Source organism: Vanacampus margaritifer, chromosome 9 (assembly GCF_051991255.1).
Source record: "Vanacampus margaritifer isolate UIUO_Vmar chromosome 9, RoL_Vmar_1.0, whole genome shotgun sequence".
NCBI lineage: Eukaryota > Metazoa > Chordata > Actinopteri > Syngnathiformes > Syngnathidae > Vanacampus > Vanacampus margaritifer.
The window spans coordinates 22,137,771-22,160,001 of record NC_135440.1 but is presented as its reverse complement, the minus strand read 5'-3'; the positions used below and the strand labels follow the sequence as shown (position 1 = coordinate 22,160,001).

The 22,231-nt window shown below is 40.9% G+C and overlaps 1 protein-coding gene across 1 annotated transcript; it reads left to right on the top strand.

Annotated features, from left to right (window-relative positions):
• Positions 1 to 1,018: 1,018 nt before the first annotated feature.
• phldb3 (pleckstrin homology-like domain, family B, member 3) lies at positions 1,019 to 21,591 on the top strand. Its single transcript, XM_077575429.1, has 15 exons — positions 1,019 to 1,610; positions 8,455 to 8,597; positions 8,771 to 8,881; positions 9,133 to 9,264; positions 9,957 to 10,085; positions 14,050 to 14,232; positions 15,687 to 15,797; positions 18,089 to 18,190; positions 18,278 to 18,365; positions 18,620 to 18,794; positions 18,886 to 18,967; positions 19,060 to 19,179; positions 19,444 to 19,648; positions 19,948 to 20,033; positions 21,143 to 21,591. Exons 2-15 carry the CDS (start codon positions 8,457 to 8,459, stop codon positions 21,275 to 21,277), a joined length of 1,800 nt encoding a protein of 599 aa, XP_077431555.1. The 5' UTR covers positions 1,019 to 1,610; positions 8,455 to 8,456; the 3' UTR covers positions 21,278 to 21,591.
• The last annotated feature ends 640 nt before the right edge of the window (positions 21,592 to 22,231 follow it).

Below are 22,231 nucleotides of genomic sequence, written 5' to 3'. Positions count from 1 at the left end.
TACTGCATGCCCGTCCGTCTGTCCTATTAACCTGGACAGCAGGCGCCAGCTGTCCCTTCACCCATCTGCTCGGCCTTCTTTCCTTTTTCACACCCACTTAGGCTGCCAGCCACACTATCCCACGCCAACCGCCTGTCACTGGAAACGATCTATTACACGCTCTTACAGCTCTTTCAGACGCGGCTGTAAAAGAGGCCAGCCTGGGTATGAAAGTCCTCGCAGTCAAGAGAGCTGATTTTCACCTTCTGGATGTGGGAAGAAAAAAAAAAAAAGGAGTCTACAATAGGTTACATGCAGCGTGTACTAATTATCACTAAATGACACTAGCTTTTGTGCCCTCCAGTGAATGTCTAATATGTGGAGGTATTTGAATCCTTATTGGGGTCTGTAATCACTGGATTTACAGTGAATTTGACAATCCATGAACTACATTCATAGTTTCTTAGTGGCCTGCCCCTATTTGCACCGAGTACATTTCTAAGATGTTTGTTTGTTGCTTTTGCCTCAAATAGCCGGCGGCTGTTATGTTGGCTTGCTGCAAGTCGCTAGGCTAAGCAACAAGATTAGCTAAAACTTAGTTCTAACTTTGGTATCTTAAATAACTTTTATATTTGACCAAAAAAAAAACCAGTAGATATTACTATTATGTAGTAATTTACTTACTATTGTCCTAAATAGTTGTTGTCACCTAGCTAATGTGACCCAGCTAGCTGAAAGTCGCCCCAAAAAATAATTCTTTCTAATTAAAAAAAAAAAAAGGAAGTCCAGTTTCTTGGGTTAATTTTGGACAGCTAGCCAAAATAAAGTAGCTAGCTACAAGTTTAGAAACCCCCCCCCCCCCCCCCCAAAGAGTATTTTATAGCACATTACTTTCTTAAAGTTAGTTCTAATAGTGTTTGTTTTTTTAAGTTGTGTGTTGAAAACAAGACTATTGTGATTTTATATCTGGAACCAACAACATTCGCCTACTTAATAGTGTTAATTATATCAACGTTGGACATTTGAAATTGAAAAATGTCGCATATTTCATCTTTACGGGTCATATCACATTGCCTAGTAAGATAAAACAATGTTATTCGACTGACACAAACAGGCGTCATAAATCAATCAAATATTGTTTCACGTCATAGTGAGAAGGCAGGTTGACCCCGATAATAACACACCTATGTGACCTCCCGGAATAGAAAATCACATTTCACTACGGGCCGGGAGTCCGCGACAGTCGATGGGCGCCATGTTTGCTCGAAACTGGTCTACTTCTTTCGGTTGGTCGGACTCTCGATTGCCCGCCTCCTCCTCCTCCTCCTCCTCCGCCTCCTCCGTCGTGTGCCTCCCCCGGGCTGGAGCTCACCTGTTGACGACGAAGCGAGCAACCGGTAACCGACGTGCCTCCTCTTCTCTTCCCGGGAGCGTTTGAATCAAACCACCTTAGAGAAGCGGGGGAAAGTTTTCAGTTGTCGGCTTTTTTTTAGAGCGAAATCCACGTGAGGTTTTGAAAGTGAAAGCGCTTTAAAACAAAAAACTACCAACGTGTTTTTTTTTTATTAGGTTGGAGCAACTTTTTTTTCCAGATGAAAAGTCTTCACATCTGATTGAAACGTACTTTTAAGGTAGGTGTCTTTTAAAATGACTCACATTTAAGAGGCAGTTAATAACAAACGGTTTGACGTGTGGCTTTTTGACGTGTTGAAGGTGAGGAGGTTGACTTAAAGTAGAGTTAATCCTGCACAGTGAAAAACTTGATATTGTTTTCTGTGTTAACGTGAATGTAAACTAACTAGTAGTGGACAAAAACGTCCCCTTTGCTTCTGCAGTGCTGTGATATCTCCTCTAATCTAAGTGCATATTAAAGTTGAGGTGAAGTTAGTCTAGTTTTCTGTCTGGGTCGATTTGCCTGAAGTTATTGTCTTTGACTGTCCAAATCTCTGTCTGATCCTTTCATCCTTTGATTGCCAAGGTTGGTTATTAATGGATGCTTTGTTATTGTTTTTCTGCAACATTGCATCACAATGTTGCAGAAAGCCACAAGGGTGGATCCGATTCCAAGGAGGTGCAGCAGGAACCTCTAATTGAATATGAATGACAGTGATGCCGGTTAACTTCCCGGTTCTAATAAAAAAAAGAAAGAACGAAAGTTGCAAGCAGTGGTGAATCTGCTTTCGCACGTACTTTCCGAGAATCCTCCTTTGACGCCACACTGGCATTACGTGAATACGTTTTCGATTATGTGCGTTTTTTGATTCAAAATGATTTGATTGACAATATTTGCTTCAATCTATAGATGTGCAAGGAATCGTAATGATCTACTCCAGTCTGACTCGCTAATGCTAATTAGCGCGCTACTCGCGGCACTTTTATCAAAAGAACGGCTCCACATCGTGACTTTTTCCTTCTACTTTCTAATGTGGCTACTGCGTGGAACCACACTGCTCCCAAGTGGCCAAATCGAGTACAACATGAACAGCGCTCCCAATAAAGGCACACACAAACAAAGGCAAGACAGTATAAAATAATTTCAATAAAATCGATTTTGGGACATTTAAAATCGATTCTGTATAAAGAAACTTAAATAGATGGGAATGGCAAGCACTCACCTCACTATAAAATCTCACCTTGATGAGCGCATCAACGGCAATTTGATGTATCGCTTGGGTTAGTTGAAACTTTGACTCTTTTAGCTTAGGTTTGCATTTGACTTTCGCATTCTGGTCCGTTTGAAGCCGCCAGCTGTAATTGCGGCCCGCGCAAACCGCAAAGTATATTTAACTTGTCATCCGGGTCCGCTCGTTGTCGATAGCGAAGAAGCTATTTACAGACTTAAGCGTGGTTAGCGTTCTGTTATTTGGATCGCGAGGTCGGCGGTGTGGTCTGTTTGACGGCAGCACAAAATTTAAGAAAAAATAGTACGCTTGTTAAAGTGGTCACGCTGGGTTCAGTGGAACATCTCAAACGCTGGCACAATTCAGGGTTTGAGCAACTCTGCGTTTCTACGAAGCTACGATTTGTTGTAAATAATAAATACATACATATTAGTAAAAGAAAAGTCTTGTGATACAGGATGCTATTTTTTATACTCTCATAATATTATGACTTCAATTACTGCAGTTTTTTTTACAAAAAAAAGTGTGCTTCTTATTTGTGGGGAGAAATGAAAAGGGTTGTAATTTCTCTAAAAATGATTAAATCCCACCTTAGACAGATTGCGGTTCAAGTTTTCTTTTTATTCATTTGTCATTTAACTACAATAAAAATTTTGTAATTTTCACAATTTGTCTTTCAAGCATTCAGCTTTCCGCATTCCCGCGCAATTTCTGCATAAATTGCACTTAGTTAAGTATATAAAGCTACTGTACATTATACACAGGTTGAACAATAGTTACAGTAAAAAAAAAAAAAACTGCCTCGATAACAATTCAACACATACAAATTAAATAGAAAAATTGTAGCTAAATAAACATTTTGAAAAAAACAATAAGTTCTGAAATATTGCCATAATACAACTCGTCAATGTCCTTAACCATAACCCTTTTAGCACTTGTAAATTCATTTTTTTGTTCCCAACTCGAAAGTCGGGTCACCCTTAAGTCAAGACACCACTTTTACAGTACGTTGATATTTATTGACCCATAAATAAGTTTTGTGTGTGGCTTTGTTTGTCAGCAGTGAGACCGTAAACAAAAAGCTGAGCAGGATGTAAACGGGGCGAGCGGGCTGCGAATGCGGTAACACTCTCGGCTTTGTACAAGGGGGGGCTTAAAGAAAAAAAAAACACGCTTTTGAGCCTTTTAAGTAACCTTACACTGGCAGCGGCGCAGGAGTGTTTGAGTATAGCCCTTATGAATAAAAGACCGGGTTCGATTTCCCCCCCTGACAGTGAGAGTTTAACAATCTGATCACACCCCTGATGCATCGTCTGCTGCTTCTCATGTTTATTTCAATGCCAAAGTTTGCCGGCGTGTAATCAGATGTTGTTGTTTTTGGTATGGATGCGCATGTGAGTGCGCATGTGAGTGACCAGAGAGCGCGAGGTCACCACTAAAGCCAGGCCCTCTGTGGATTGTTCCGCATTGTGCCTCACTCACTCTCGTTTTTTTTTTTTTTTTTAACACGACACTGCTGCTTTGAATGCGTAGTGACAAGCTTTAATCAGCATTCACGCCCACACGCACGCCACCGTCGCTGCTCTTTTGTCCCGTCTGTTGCCGGCAGAATACTGGCTTTGTTTACTTTTTGCTTTTTTGCTACACCGTTGCCTGACTGGGAAAAAAAGACACACAAAAAAAAAAGATAGCAGTAGTGTCATTATCACAAGAAGAACATGTGGAGCACATTTCAAATCTGCTCTTGCTAACTAAAACAGCAGCACCTAATAACACACAAGCATTTAAGCGTGTGGAGTCGTACCGGAGTTACCTTCCCCGTATTGACCCGCCTGGTATTTTTGTTTGGCAGACCTAAAAAAAAAAAATGTCCATGGGTCACTGTGATCTGCTGCATGTTGAATCAGTTGGGGAAAAAAAAGAAGAAGAAGAAAAAAAAAAGCTTAGCTTAGACTGGTCTGCAGTTGCACATAGATAATATGCTGGCGCGATGGTAGCAAGCCAGGAGCGAAATAGTCCGTAAAAACATTTCACTCTTGCCAAAAAAAGCTAAAGGGCCATTGTGTACCACAACCAACACAAGGTAACGTTAGCTGACGTTAGCTAATTCAATAAAGCTAATGGTACTAAGAAAGCAAACCTGTGATGGTCACATTCATACACCAACTGCAACTCATGCCGGTTCTCAGTCAGAACACGCAGGCTGGCTAACAGCTAAGCCAATTAACAGCCAGCCCAACTCTACACTCATTTTGACACCCACGTCACTCACCGGACCAAGTCCAGCTTTTTAAAGCCATACCCAATTACAAGTCACAGATAATGCAGAAGAATGTGAATATGGTGACCCCAAGTGGACAAAAATAACCTCACATGCACTTGTTACTGTTTAATGATACAAAAGTCATTTTTATCCGATTCATTGATTGGCTAATCGGTAGAATAGTAAATGTTAGGAATACTTGATAGCCATGTCCCTGCAATCTGAATCAAATTCAATATACGAATGAAACCAACTTCTCAACGTAATATTTTGATGGTCCGAGGCTACGACAAATCAACAAATTACAGTCAACAGTTAGCGTTCCTTTGCTACTTCCTTGAACGTGCTGGAGCCTCATTGCCCAGCATGCAACGGTGTTGCTGGTGCTGCTTATTGCTGATCTGCGGTTGATAATTAGCAGCGCAGACTTTTGCTATCAGTGTGCGGGTCATGTCCCGCTTGCGTCACGCGCGCACACACAAACTCAGTGTTGAACTGTGCGTCCATTCATTCCTTCCTTATCATGTTGCTCAGGGGCGCCGCACCCCACCCCCTGTAATCAAGTCTAATTATTTTAACAACAAACCATTTTGGACTGACTCATCTTTCTTTCTCAGCAGTTTGTATCCAAAGTCTTGTTGTTTATTCAGTTTTTCGCAGAGTTAGCGCATTGACACGAAGCGTGGACTTTACTCCCGAAATTCCGCCGGTGATGACGGATGAGTCGGTATCTGACTGAACTTTTGTAGGTCAGCTGATGTTTGTTTGAGTGACAGTACATGAGTCAGTACGGACTCTTGTGGCTTATCTAAAAAGGAGAAGACGGGGCATTAAAATGTCGGCGTCTCCAAGTAGCACTAGGGAACTTTCCAAACTTAATAAAGTATTTTCATAACTCTTCTGATGAAACATCCACATAAAACTATTTGAATGGTACCTTTGCCATGGTCTGAGGGGGTCCGTCTTATTTTTACTGGCACTAAGCAACTTTGAGGAGGATGGTAGGAACACTGCCACACAAAAGACTACAAATGTGCCGACTGCTTTATGACATACGTCACTTCCTCCTTTTCCATATTGCTACAAAGACAGAAGTCAATTTATATGTCGACGCCCGCTTGCGCGAGCTCAAAAACGACACAATGCGCTTGGCCTGATGGGAAATGTGGTCTTCCTTCAGGCATAACATTACCGCTTTTGTCCATATGGTGTCGCCATAATCAACGTAAACTGAAAGTTCCTTAGTGTTGCTTTAAAGCAAGCAAGCAAACAAATATATGAACATTTTAAAACGTGGTTGAAAATTAGCAAATGAAAATCAGGCTTTCCAATCAAGCAGCGACATTGTTTAAAAACTTGACATTCTTGAGATTTTATTGTATCCTGCACAAATTCAAGACCATAAGATGGATGTAGCAAAGCAGCCCCAGAACATAAGTGACCGTCAGGTAGCGCTAGCTACTGTGAAGTAAGGATACTTCACAGTAGCTAGCGCTACCTGTTTTAAACATAACACTAGCTAGCTAGCTAGCTGCTGTTATGTTTAAAACATAATGTTCATTCAACAGAATAATAGATCATTTGATGAATTTATTCACAAAACGAAAATCACCAAAATAATCCGTATCAACGACTCTAGTAGCGTAGCGCTTACATTGAAGCTAGCAAGGACAAAACAGTAGCAACATAACAGCAGCTAGCTAGCTAGTTATGTTTAAAACTCTTTTTTTTTTTTGTAAGGGGGGGGGGGGGGGTGATTCAACAGAGTAATAGATAATTTGATGAATGTATTCACAAAATGAAAATGACCAAAATAATCCGTATTAACAACTCTGGTAGCGTAGCGCTCACATTGAAGTTAGCAAGGACAAAACAGTAGCTTATATTTAAATACTAATAGCACAAGTTCTAAATTTGGTCAAAGCAGCCATCACGATAACTTAAAACTTCCTGAATTTAGCAAAAATTTGTACATCTATTACAAATACTGCGAACAGTTTATAAAAACAACAAATCTAATGATGGTAAAGTGACGTTAATTAGTTGTTTTTTTTCACTTTCTGTCAAGGCTGTATTGTTAAATTAATACCTCTCTGACAACAAATTAAAGTATGTCAACATGACGGCGGTTTGAGTGCAAAGTGACTCCCGTGATTCCGCGGCTGGTTAAATTTGGAATTGCACAGCTGGGATTTCCGGCCAAACCAGCTGGTGAGGTTTTTGCGGGTGAAGACGGCAAAGAGTAAAAAAAAAAAAATACAGCCCCAGTGAGAAATGTTTATCCACTACGATGTCGTCGGATGCTTCCCGCTACCCGTTTACTACCCTCGCTTCTCATATCTGCGTTGTATATTTATCCCGATGCGTCCCCGCTGCGGCCTAATAAGGCCTGTTGAGTGTCGTTGGTGAGGAACGGATGGCGCAGAGGAGGGCATGCTGGGAACATTTGGACAACAGGAGTCAAAAAGTACTTTCCCACCAGCTGTGCATGTTTTTTTTTTTTTTTTTTTTTTTTGAAAGGAGAAATCATACAGTTCCAGATTATTATAGGCCTTTTACGATATGTCGTATTCTTAGTTGCTTTGATGTGGCACAATGTACATGAAATGTCATGATGTGTGTGCACGGAGCATGCAGATTTCTGCAATATCCGTCGGAATCATTCGAAGATATTTAAGCTTTTTGAGTATGTGCTCTGATGCTTCTTTTTTTTTTTTTGTCTTGAGCACGGTTTCCCCCATGCTCAAATTTATTACATATTTGCAACTCAGGACACAAATTTAAGACTACTAGATTGCAATATCATACATTGATATATGAAGTCCTTACTTAAAGTGATGATTAAAAATGCAACCGATATTAGTTTAACTTAAAAAACAAGTATGAATATAATTTTTTTATAAAGAAATATGTATTTTTTTTCCCAGCCAATAGAAGATTAGGAACGTGAATTCATAGTAAATTAGGCTAAAATATAAATGACAAAAATTGCTTTATCCAAATTTTAATACCTTGAAGACAATTTTTTTATTTTATTTTATGTGCAATTTTGTTTTGTGTTTGTTCTTTTCTTCACGTATTTAATTTTTTTTTTTTTTGTAATAATTGGATTAATTAAATGAATTTGGGAAATAAATCCCACTTATAATACCCTGGAGATGATGCAGCTTCTGACATGAAGAGGTGGCTTAAAGCAATGGTAAATATTACAAAAAACGGCCAGCAGGTGGCAGCAAAGCAAAAGATCAACCAGGGCCATGTTGAAAAAAAGCTCATTTACCCACCGTTCTATACAGATTTGTGAATAATGATTAAACCTAGATATATTATAATGCTAATTGCTGCAAAATGAAAACAAATAGAAATATATATATTTTTTTTCATGATGAACGAAGAGACACTAATCTTTCTTTTGGTAGGTTCCATGTTTTCATAGCGATAGAACACAATATTCTGTGGGCCTGGCAAAATCAGTCAAAATCAATTAAAACAGCCGGGAGCAAACGGGATTGCTTCAGTAAAAATGGCTGGAAGTGAATGAGTTAATTTTTTAAAATTAGTTCATTTATTTATATTTTTACATAATTCTAGCAATGCCCCAAAGCAACATGGGGAGTCCCAGGAGCCAGTGGTGCGAGGGGCCCCAGCCGCTGTGGATCACTCGCGTGGCCAGCAGCCCCGCCTCCTCGGGGGCGGAGTCAGACACCGAGAGCAGCAGCACAGAGAGCGAGAAGGTGAGTCAAATGAAGACCACCACCATGGCCGACGATGAACTTCAACTTTTCAACCAAACCCCTCTGACTGTATGGAAGATTATCCTAAAGTTACACTTAAAAACCTCCGGACTTGTTTTTTAAATTTTTTTATGTTTAGACTAACCAAGTTAACTTGCCGGTTTCTCTGCCAGTCCTGTGTCAAAAAGACGGAGGTGGGCTCGCCCAGGGTGGTCTCGTCACCTTCAAAGGTCCATCAGCAAATCGCAGAGCTTGACCAGCAAAAGGAGGAACTGAAGATAGAGGTAAGATGACATTTAATTGCTAATTCGATTATATATTTTATATAAAAGTCAGTGCGTCCATCACATGCTTGAAGGCAATGAAAACGGGTACCATGCATGACAGGTTGCCGTTAAAACCCGGGACAAAACGGGACGTTACGCCATATTGAACATCCCGTTTAGTTCCACGATGGCCTGACTGAAAACACAGCATCGAGACGGTCACCGTTTGTGGAAATTGATTGCCGAACGTTTATTGCGCTTTGTGCCAGCTGCAGCTGGAGATCGCCCTGCTGCAAGGTGAGCTGCGGACGGAGAAGACGCAGCTGCTCAAGCACACGTGCAGGCTGCAGGAGCTGCGGGAACGGGCTCAGCCCAGGCCGAGCCCAAGTCGGCACAAACTAGTAAGGCACTCGCTTCTTATCTGTGGATCGATGAGTCGATCACAGACACACTCACCTTAATCAATAGCCACAAAAGTGTAGACGGAGTTGCTGCACGCTTCAGACGTAGCGAAAAAGAGGTTTACAGCCACGTTGAGTCACGCAAACAAAATGAAACTGAAAGAAATCTTCAAAGTTTCACTGTAATATTTAAGTAGCGGACAAATGCTTGTGGAAATAGGCTATGTTGATTTTACAAAAAAATATATATATATAAATATATATTAAAATAAATAAAAGGTACATTTTGGGTTTTTTTTTATGACAGAAATTATATGCATCAAAACAGAAAAATAAATATTTTTTGTATTTAATTTTTTCCAAGTAAATGCAATAGACTAGCATGCTATTGTATCAGACAATCCCATTTTTAATTTTGCACATCACCAGTCGCCCGCACACGCACCCCGTGGGCGTATTTCCTTCATATTTCCATTTCCTGTTGGGTAATGACTTCCTGTCCCAGTACTTTTGTCCACATGTGTTTGTGGATCGGGGATGATAGCATTACGACGACGCAGCCGGTAATGATCCACTAGCATAAACACAAGATGGTATCAGTGACGAAAGGATTCCCAACACAAGTGACTGTTCGGGACGAGATATGTTGGGAGCGCGCCGTCAAACTTTGCCACTCTTTGCCGCCGCCGCAGGAGCGCCAGCGTCTGGAGGAGGAGAGGGTCCGAGTGCAGGAGCTGAGGAGGAAGTGCGAGGAGACGCAGGAGCTGATCCCGAGTCAGCCGGCGAGCCAGAGAGAGCGATTCGCAATTCAGCTGCAGCACGTGAGTGGATCCCACTTCAGTTGGCACACACTGCGTTGTGCGTTTGCTTGCTTAGTTCTCAGGTCAGTTTTTATTACCTCTGCCAGGGAGAGTTTTAAACAGCGAGGCTCTGAACATGCAGCCAATTTGTAACCGAAAGATGAAAGTCGTTCCCTGTCTTAAATCCCTAATTGAAACCCTAACAATGGCATGATAAAAACAGAATCCTCTTTTGAAACAAACTTGAAGCCCTTTAAGAACTCTAAATTGAACCCTAACTCTAACTTGAAACGCCCTCTTAAAAAGAGCGCGAAACTTTAACACCCAATCTTTTCTTTTTTTAAACCTTGAAGCCAAATTGAAACTAGGCTTAAAATTAACCCTGGCTTGAAAAGCCCTACTTTAAAACCCTAACTCTGGTTTGAAACCCTAACTTAAAAGCCTCACCTAGTCATGAAACCCTACTTATAAATCCTTGACTCTTTCTTAAAACTGACACAAGCCAACCCTAACCTTCTCTTGAAGTTTACTGGAAACCCTAACCTGGAACTCAAACCCATACTTGATGAAAACCTACTTTAAAATCTTGTTCTTTTTTGAAATCTTGAAACTTTTACCACTTGCCCTGTCATGAAATATATTTAGAAGGCTATATTGAAACCCGAAATCCTACCCTAATCCTAATTCGAAACTCTTAAGATTGTTTTGAAACTCCCATTGCAACTCTAACCCAGGCTTGAAACCCTACTTAAAAACTTTCAAAACCCTTAGCCAATTTAAAACCTAAGTTGAAAGCTTAACCAATTACAACTTTTTAACCCGTCTTAAAACCTTAATTCGAAGCCATAAAATTCTTCTCACGGCACGAGCTAGTTTAAAAAAAAATACAACGGGGAAAGAATGTTAATACACACTCATTCCCACATTGATATGCCAAAATTGGTAAGAAAAAAAGTGTGATGTTCCCGATACATTTTTTGTTCTCGTCATTTTTTCATGACATGAATCCACAAATGAAGAAATTCCTAAAAATGCATTTCATTCAGTCAAAACAAACGGCACATTTATTGGCAAGTGTGTTGTGCAATGCTGACCTTCCTCACTGACAACCACTTTTCAAACAACAGTCGCACACTTGACTAAATGTTGCGACCTGTTGGACCTGATTATCGACCCCGAACCCCCCCCCCCCCCCCCTTCCATACACACACGAAGCCTGTGGATTGTCGCTTGTAAAAGTGACAAAACTGACAGGTGAAAACACCTCAGCGTGGTTTTATTTGAAAGGGTGGCCTCAGAACCGGGTTTGTCGCATTGCTTTACAGGCACACATGTATGCACACAAACAGACATACACACCTTAAAGCAGGTGTGACCACAACAAGACTGTACACGCGTCTCAATTTGCACTTGCTGTCGATTCTCTTGTGCAGACATGTGACACTAAAAGTCGTCATTACACTTCGTTTTCCAGGAAGGTCAACGTTGCAACGCCTTCCACAGAAAGCCGCTGGCCCGAAAACATTCCCAGTTTGAAACCTAGTCCTAGACTCAAAAATCTGCCTCGAACCCCTAACCCTGGCTTGAAAACACTAACCATTGTTTGAGACACTAACCTAGGCTAGACACCCTAACCGTTGTTAAAGAAATGAATATAGGGTTTTACTCTGTTTTTAATCGAGACCTTAAATTCTTAAAACCCTACTTTGAATCCCTAACTGACTTTAAACCCTAACTTGAAATCTTGTTTTATATCCTTATTTGGACTTCAAACCCTACTTTAAAAGGCTATTTTCAGAACCCTAGGTTGAAACCTTAACTCGAAACCCTAAGCCTAAAACCCTTAATCCTTACATGAAATCCTTATTTAAAACTCTAAAAACAGTTTTGAAACCCTACTTTGAATCCCTAACCCTGGCTTGAAACTCAAAATCTTGTTTAACTCATTCAAACCCAAAAATGTATATTATTTATATATATACTTTGCCCTGCACTGTTTTTGTTTTTTATATACATAGAGGTCTCTTAAAGGAATGGGAAACGGCCAGCAGGTGGCAGCAGAGTGTAAGAGATCAGCCAGGGCCACGTTCCAACAAGCTCTTTTTCCCAGTGTTTTCAACAAGTTTGTGAATCATGATAAAACTGTATTCTAATACTATATTCTAATGCTAACTTACAAATATACTTTCCTAACTCTTTTACTGCCAAAGACGTTAAATGACGTTCTGTAAAAACCTACGGAGGGCCGCCAAGGATGTTAAAAGACGTCCACCCATTTTTTTATTTTTTTTATTTTGAAACGGGTGCAGGGAAGCCTTGCCCAGCTGTGGTGAAAGTTTCAAGCAGGTCTAGTGAGCCTAATGACTATTTTTGGCCCCTAGAGGGCAGCGATGACTCTCTTTTGACAAGATCGGGTGGGCGTCTGTAGTATAAAAGGCGAGGCGGAGCTAGAGCGTCGAGGAGGAGATGAGAATGGAAGAGAAAGGAAAAATGGCGACCGGTTGCAAGCAGCTCACGCTCGAGCCGTTTTTTTCAAAGACGAAAAGCATCGACCAACGGCAAAGAGCACATTGATGACGACGATGATCATCATCGATGATGATGATGATGATGGTGACTCTGTGGTTGGAAGCATTGACGCGGCAGTAGAAGACGTCAGGCGGAGCTAGATGGCCGAGGAAGCGGACAATGGCGACCGGTTGCAAGCAGCTCACACTTGGGAATTTTTTTCAAAGACGAAAGGCATCGACCAACGCTAAAGAGCACATTGATGACGACGATGATCATCATCGATGATGATGATGGTGACTCCGAGGTTGACGGCGAAGTTGGAAGCGTTGACGCGGCGGCTATGACGACGTCATAACGCGGAGCACAACCGAGCACGCTCAGGCGGACGTTCAATCGGACGACGAAGAGTGCCCCGAGTCCAATGCATATTCAGCGGAGGAGTGTGTACAGTCTGCTACTTGCTATTTATTCCCCGGAAAAAAAGGCCGTCAAGAAAGTGTAACGTCTGCACGCGAAACGGACAATGAAAAGTGAAACTAATCTGTTGTGCAAATCCTGCTCCGTCTCCTTGCACGCAGGGGAGTGTTACAAAAAGAAAAACTGTATTTGAAACATCCACATAATTATAAATAGTACCACAGTTGCACACATTTGTAAATAGTTTGCGAAATTGTTTTGTCAAATTGTTACACTGTTGAATGGAAATAAACATATTTTGCAATCTAAAAACACTTTTTCATTGTTGGTGGTGGTGTATTACAGAAGTAAAGCACTATTTAGGTGTTTGTGGCATCATTCATGGACAAAAAGAAGTATAGAATTCACTAGAGTGCATGAAATAACATTGTTTCACAAAAAGCTCTTTTTCTCCGCTCTTTGTTTCAAAACAGAGCATTTCGGTGAAACTAACCATTTTCTATTGTTGATTACTGAAGAACGGAATAAGGTAGAAACAAACAAACTTTTTTCTGATGAAAGATGAGAGTTCAATCTTTCATTTGGTAGTATGTGTGTTTCCATAGTCCAAACACAACATTTTCTGTGGACCTTGAAAGATCACTCAAAATGCTTAAATCGGCTGGCACTGGTGACATCCCGTTTCTGAAAACGTCTGGCAGTCAAAGAGCTAATGTAAGAAGAGACTCTAACCTTTGTTTTGGTAGGTTCCATGTTTTTATAGCAATAACACAGAATATTCTGCGGACCTTTCAAAATCAGCCAAAATCCAGTAAATCCAGCCGGGAGCAAAGGGGTTTGCTTCAGTGAAAAGGGCTGCGAGTGAATGTTAAAATCCTTACCGAGACTTGAAACCCTAATTTAAAAGCCCCCTGGACCTTGTTTGAAACCTCGCTTGGAAGTTAAACCTGAACTTGGAACCATAAACCTGGCTCTAAACACTAACATTGTCTCGACACCCTAATTGAACTCCCTTCGAACCGTAACTTGCAAACCTATCTCTTTTTTGACACTCCAGGACAAAGAGGCGATGGAGGCGGCGGTCCGGGCCTTCGAGGACTGGGAGTTTCGTGTCCTGGAGCAGGAGAGCGGCGTGGACGAGGGGGAGGGGGGCGAGGAAGACGAGGGCAGGGATGAAGAGAGAAGGGCCACCTTGGAGAAGGACATTTCCTGCCAGCTGCTCGGTGTCAGCGCAGCACAGGTAAAACTTCCGGATGCTCGTTCTCCGTCCTTCATCAACCAGGAAGTAGAATCACCCGACCCTCATTTCAAACCCTAACTTGAAACATTAGCTGCTAGCTTTGAAACCCAAACACTTGTTTGTAACCTCAACCCTTGGACCAAATCAACTTTGTAAATAAGAAGCTTTTCTTTATCTTCTCCGTGGCTAAAAGTGTCCCATGTAAAGATTGCAAAAAGCATGCGTGCCAAACATGAGCGTTGAATTGTTTCTCCTGAACATTCTTTGCCGTTCCCAAGCTGCAACAAGTCACATGAACGCCGATATGGAAGGTCACACGTGGCCGACGGAGTGAAGGGTGAGGCATGAAGAAAAGAATTGTTCAGGAAAAAAAGAAAAAGATGCTGACTGACTCAGTGGCAGTGTGACTTGCACGGAGATGCCAGCTCATCTCCAAAACATCGACACCGCTTCCATGCTTGATGCTAACCCGTGCTTAAAACCCCTGACCTTAGTTGAAAACCTTTTCCCTCTCTTAAAATCCAACTTTGAAATTAAAACACTTATTAGAACCTTACTTTGGAGTCCGAGCTTTGAAACGCGGCTTGCAAACACAATTTGAAATACGTATTTCAAACCCTAGCCTCAATTTGGATCCCTAATTTCAAGCCCATCTTGAAACCTGAACTCTTTCTTGACACCCCACTTTTAAATCATAATCCTGTCGAGCCTGATTTGAAATCCTAACCTAGGTCTAAAACTCAAATTTGAAAATCTAACCCTATCTCGAAACCCAAATCCTTTCTTAAAACCCTACTTTGAAACCATCATTTGTTACCCTACACCACAATTGAAACCCCGAAACAAAGGCCGGGACCATTTTGAAACCTAAACTCCGAAAAACCTGATCTCTGTCTCAGCACCCTACTTTGAAATTCTAATACTGTCCAAATGGAAATCCCAAATTGAAACCATAACCCTTTCTCTCAACCTGGCTTCAAATGATAATCCTTTTTTAAAAACTGTTTTGAAACCCCATTTTAAAACCCTAATCCTGGATTGATTCATACAGTAATATGAAACCCTAACTCCAATTTAGGAAAAAGTAACCCTGTCTTAAAACCCTACTCTGAACCATAACTTCAAACCCTAACCATGTCTTGAAACATTCCTTTAAAACACCAACTCTTTGGGTTTCAACCCTACTTTGCAATCCTAACTTTAAATCCAAAGACTATCTTAAAGCTCTTATTTGATATCCTAACCATACAATCGGCTTGAAACCCTAATTTCAAACACATCTTGAAAGCTTAACTCTGTCTTGGAACCATACTCGAAAACCATAACCCTCAAGTTATAACAAAGAAGTGAACCAGTTTTAACTTTATTGACACGGGCCACGCACACCACTGTGACGACCTAACATAATTCGTTCCGGGTCAAACCGTGATTATTATTTTTTTCTTTCTTCTCAGGAGCGAGTGCATCTACTTGAGACACAGCTGAGGGACATGGAGGCTGAGAAGGAGCGAGAACTGGAAACCCTAACCAAGCAGAAGCGAGACCTCATGCACTCCACTCACATGGTCAGCACTTTGAACGAGTACTTAACTATCGCTGTTATGAATCACTGTAAAGCGCAACAAAAAGAATGACATACATTGTATAGTAAATGCAAGATTTTTTGTGTGATTTTTATTTTTTTTGCTAATTGTGCTAATGCTAAAGTCAATGTAAGATCCCATTGACATGCTCACAGGAAATTAGCATCAACTTCCGGGAGTGATATTCCTTCAAATAACTTATATTGACGCACAAATCCTGTAGCAACATAAACAGATAGGTAATCGAACAATACTCAAGAGCACAAGTTATGTCAATAGAACTCAAGCAACATTCTTATTCTACTCTTATCTCATTTTAAGTGTGTACTCCATGCATACATGGCACCACACTGCCCCTAAGAGGCCAACACATGCACAGCAGGGACACCCAACGCGTGTTTGGTAGGATTTTGTGAAGTTGTCACAGTAAACCAAGCAGATAATGTCTTTCACAATATTGAGAAGGATGGGGTGCGGGGGTGGGGGGGGTCTGGCTGCAGTGGGCGGGGTTATAATTTTTTTAAGCAAATATCCTTTTATAATCCTGCTTTAAAAAATAGTAATGAAGAGACATAATTCAGAAATTGTATTATGACTAACTACTTTCAAATGACACCAAGTAGTAATATTAAATTACATTTTGCACGCAACTCGCCCAAAACTGACATCTGACCAGGAAAGAAGCGAGCAATTCGTAATAGAGAGAGGGAGGGTGAGAGAGCACAACCTGTCTAGTAGGAAGGGAGGGACGGGAATGAAGAGGAGGGAGTAACGCGCACGCGAGCGCACGGGGATGTGCGGCGAAGAGGCAGAGACGGCGGGACACGAGGAGGTAAGCGCAGAAATGAGTCAGTAAATGAGTCGCGCCATGAGGGAACGGACAGACAGACGGACAGCTGGGGAGCAGATGTTTGTAGATTGGCGGCCTACGGCGGCTTGCTGTTAAATCAACTCCACTCGCGTTACCCGCAGGCGCGCCGGTGACGACAGTGAGGAGTCACCGTGTTTGTGAGTCAAGCAGCAGCCGAGCCGGGAAACACAAAGCGAAACTGCAATCGTGTCGTTTTAAAGAAATTTCAAGAAGAGGCGGGATGAGGACGCTTTTGCATTTGTACGTTATGAGTTCATGTCTACGCTTTTTTTCTGTTGGTATCCGGGGCGGGACGGGGGGGCAAGGGAACTGTCAACAGGAGCGCTGAAACTAAGCACACATTAAATTGGGATGCTCACCTCTTAAAAAAGGGTTCTTGTTATCTGTAGATGCCACAAAATGGCAGCAAAGCACTTAAAACAGGGATCAACACCATGCATTGAGCATGTACACATTCACGGACCCATGTTACATAAACGATCGTATTCACTCTTTGAACTAGTCAACAAAACAAACCACCTTCATTAGCATTTTTTGGCAATAATAAAGATTAGGAAATAGACTACACAAGCTAGAAGCTGCGGCAGGAGAGAAGTTGAAACATTTACAGTTTCACTCTCTTAAAAAAAAACATCTCAAATGCATACGAAAAAACATGATCTTCTTGATGCTGCCGTTTTTTGTGGAATAAATAAGATAGAAGTTGATTAAAAAAAACAATACATGCTTTGATGTTCACATGAGATCTTGCTGACTTTCCTTTTTGTGCAAAATTTTACAGTTTATGATCACATTCATATGTATTTTTTTTTTGCCTAAATCATCTCCTCATGATGCAAATGGTTTAATGTTTTGTGTTTCCTGAAAAATCTGAAAAAATTACATGGGCGATTATTGTAAGATTATTTTCGTCAAACTGTGGCCGTCATTTTTGTACTGTAAACTGGTTTTGGAGGCTTACCTGCACGGTCAGCCAATATTCTCCCAGACTATAGGGGGCAGTGAAGAGCGTCTATGGCATATGAACAGTACTTCACCAAAATAGAAGTAGAAAAAAAAAGTACAGAAAGAATACAAAAAATAAAATAAGGGTGAACAGTCTACATACAGTTACAAAAATAAATGAAAGCAAAGAATCAGGAAGTTGGAAACGCAATAGCTTTTGCTCGTTCACCATATTTTTCTGCGCAGTTACACATTTTTGTAGGTGTGCATTGTGGAAAATTTGGCTCATGTGAATGCCACCGTTACTGAAATGACATTTTGTATTTTCACCACATTTTGAGTCACCATTATATAATAACGTGCATATTTGTATGCAGTGGTTTAAGAGAACATTTAAAAATAAATAGCATCAGTAGCCAACCTACAATTACCACAAAATTATCACGTGTCCCCGCAGGTCGTTCAAGACAAGAAGCCCCTTGCCGATTGGTCAGACATCACAGGCTCCGCCCCCTGCATGATGTCACTGTCACCTCTTAGTGTTCACAAGCCTCGTCAGGTATACAGAAAAAAAAAAAAAGTTACTTTAGGTGGATTGTTTCTAACTTCATAGGATTATTTATTTATTTATTTATTTATTTATTAGGAGCCATGCAAGGACGCCGGCACTCTTCCCCGGCGACGGAGTTTGCACCGCAGCGGCAGACTGAAGGATAGGCCACTCTCGGCCCAGGGTGAGCAGTGGCTTCGGCCGAGCCCTCATTTGTTTTGACTCTCAGTTCACATTTGTGTAGTCAAATGAAAGGCGTGTCCGTGTGGGGGGAAGACAACAGCTTGATAGCGAGAAGCCGGATTGACCTGCACAGACCAGATGAGCCGGTCTCGGGTCCGCACGTTCCTTTTTGTGCAATAAATGCACAAAAAGTATCGAGACGCAACTCTCAGACAATTCCTCGACAAGAATGTCCTCATCTTGTCCGTCTGGCAGGCCTAGTGAGGACGCTCCCGGGCAGCAGCCATCCCCAGGAGGCGTACGCCTCCCCCCTCTCGTCCCCGCCCCACAGGCTCCACAACGGGCACGTGGCCGCGCACCGAGCCGACAGCACCAACGGCTGCGAGCATCTCGCGCCTTGCGACAGCACGGCGAGCTCTCGCGCTGCCAGGTCACTTTTGAGCTGCGCGTCATGTGATGACAACTTTAGCTTCGGAGCGCTAACAACGCTAACTTCTCACGCTCCCGTTTCTGTGTGGTAGTCCGTGTCTGATGGATCTGGTGGAGATCGAGCGGAAGTTGCGAGAAGCCAAAGCGCAACGGGAGAGGCTGCTTCGAGAGAGGGTGAGTGGAGCGGAAACCTTGCGATTTCAATGTCAGACGGCGCACGTGACGTTACTTCATAAGGTGATGCTTTTTTGGGGGGGGGGATGCAGGAAGAGCGACAGCGAGTGTTGGAGGAGAGAAGAAAGCAGGAACTTAACTCGTCCAGACCGGGACCAGCAGAAGCAGAACCACAAGAAAACCAAATCAGATCCCCGCTAAACTCTCCTGAGGTAAGACACAATGAAAATTCTGTCAAATCATATTTATTTGTGACTAAAACAATTTGAGATACTTTCTGATGAAAAGCATGTATCTACAAACGTTTTTATGATTGGATGGACATTAGATACACAATCTGGTTAATTTGTGTATTATTTTTACCACAGTGGAACACAATTATTTTAGCGCTCTGCCACACTACCTTTTTGTACCCGAAGTGAGTAATACTATTTGATTGTGTTGTTGGGATATTTAATGTGTACGTACCCCATCAGCGGCTGCCTCTGTCCCTGTGTCCGGATTTCGACCTGCGCGCCCACGTGGAGTCTCTGGGTCACGGCGTGTCGGGTTGCACCGACCTGCGCCTGACGTCCCGCCGCTGCGCCGGCTTCCTCACCAAGCGAGGGGGCCGCGTCAAGACCTGGAAGAAGAGGTGGTTCCTCTTTGACGTGGACCACCGAAGGCTGGCCTACTACACAGGTAGCGAGGGAGTTGGCTTGCTTTTGCAACAAGATTTTCATTTAATTTTTTTAAACCAATGAATGACTTGGAGAGGGGGGGGACCATCACGGTAGTACACTGTTCGTCAACATGAATAAATAACTAATACTTAAATCTAATAAATATATCATAAAAAATTAAAAATACATAAAAAAAAAGCATGAATTCAATGAAAACATCTTAAATAATATAATTTAGAAGTGATGTAAAAAAAAAATAAAAAAAAAAAACTTGGAAGGGCTAAAAATCATCTTCAACCTGGTTGTTGTTTTGTTCAGATTGTGACGAGAGGAAACTGAAGGGCGTCATCTACTTCCAGGCTGTGGAAGAGGTTTACTACGACCACCTGCGCACTGCCACCTCCGTGAGTTGCCAAACTGCATACATCAACAGTTTCAGAAACAAATACCGTACGAACATTTCAATGCAAGGACGGCAGTAACTTGATGGTCATGCCTGGTGAGGCCACTAGGGGGCGCCTTTAGCTCAAGTTTGTCAAACTGTAAACATGCTAGGAAGCTTTTGGGATTATTTGCTCATGTCATTTTATTTTTGTTGGCTTTTTTTTTTCAAATTGGATCAACAGGAAGCCAATTATAATTATCAAATAATTTGTGAAATATAGAAATACAAAACTATAATGTTTAACATATATTTTCATTATACTTTCCAACTATGTAGTTTAAAAATACTTAACATATTTAAAATGATCCTATATTGTTTTTTGACTGTTTTGTTCCAAATTAAATAAATATAAAGGAAATTCAATTGCAGATTTAAAAAAAAGAAATGGTGTTGAAATTAACACAATTTTTAATCTAATTTGTTATATTCTTCTTGAATTACTTTTATTCCCAATGTAATTTTTATTATTACTTAATTTACCAAATTAAAAATATGTAGTGAAGTCATAAATCAAAATATAATCAATGTCAATTTGATTAATGACCTGTCATTAGTTTTTAATAAGATTTAAAATATGTATTTTTGAATTGCATTGTGATAGAAACATTTTTATTTATCAATTTTCATTCTTTTTATGCATTGCCATTTATTTAATGACTTTATTTGTCATTTTTTATTCTATTAGATTTTAATCTAATTAAAATGGTTTTTTTAAAGGCATTTTCATTACATATATTTTTATTACATATATATTTTATTTATTGCCTTTTTAACAGCATTCTTATTTTATATTTGTGTTAATTTCCCGTCATTTTTATTGAATGGTTCTATTTTATAATATTGTTATCCATATATTTAATTGACTTGCCAAGTGTATTGTCTTACTGTATTTTTTATTTTATTTTTTACATATAAATTTATTTTCGATCTTACGTTTACGTACAACCAAACATATGTATATTTTTCGTGACGTTTTATGATCTAATGAAACATCTCGCTAATGTCAATAATCAGTTCCTGGTCCTGACTTTTGTCTAACGTCTGCCCTTCATTCATCTTCTTGCCCAGTCGCCTCGTCCCAACCTGACATTCTGCGTCAAGACGTACGACCGCCTCTTCTTCCTTGTTGCGTCCAATGCAGTCGCCATGAGGATATGGATGGACGTCATCGTCACGGCGACCGACGAGCACAGCCGTTATTGATCTTGAAGGCTGGGCGCTAGCTCAAGAAGAAGAAAAAGTTACTTTTGAAAGGAGGGCGACTGATCAGTCTGTTACTGGGTGCTTTGTCTCCCTCTCCAGGCCACACTCGGGCATTACAGCTCTGCAACATTACGGGAACAACAATACACAATCACAATGGGGTTGATTGATGGCCGTATTATATTGTGTGTGCGTGTGTACAGGATGTTTTCACACGATTTAACTTATTCTGTGGACGTTTGCGTGGGTTTTCAAATACATGAAGTCATACACTGTTGTCAATGCACTATTAAATATGGAAAGAAAAACATGTTCTTTTGGTTTTGTCTTTTTAAATTTAGGATTTTAAGTCAGGGTTAGTTTCAAAGTTTCAAAGGTTTTAAACAAGGGTTAGGGTTTCAAACTAGAGTTTTAAACCAGGGTTAAAGATTTCGAAGTACGGTTTTAAATTAGAGTTAGGGTTTTTAAACACGGGTTAGGGGTTTCAAACTAGAGTTAGGTTTTTAGTACTGTAGGAGAACACATACAAAATTTTGGGGCACACAAGTGAAAATCAAATTGCAGAGCAAATACATTTCCACAATATTAATGATAAATGAGCTGAAAATTGTCAGCAACAAAAAATATTCAAAAATAATAAACTACTTTTTTTGGTTGCAAATTTAGTGGCGGTATGTGTGCGTAGATGAACAATTAACTTGCTCTCCAACCATTGATGGCCAGGCTGGAGCAAAGCCAATATTAGGAGGTTGTGCACTCTTTTGCAACCACATGATTTGAGTTATTTTTATTTCCTGTTTCAGAACAGGTCACATCCACAGTGGAAAAAAAGTTTTGAAATGATTTAACAACAAAAATGTTGAAAAAAACCTTCATTTGACCAGTGGTGTGTAGACTTACACACTACTTGTTGACTAAACGGTAAGTGGCATGTGAAACGAGCACTCTTTTGTT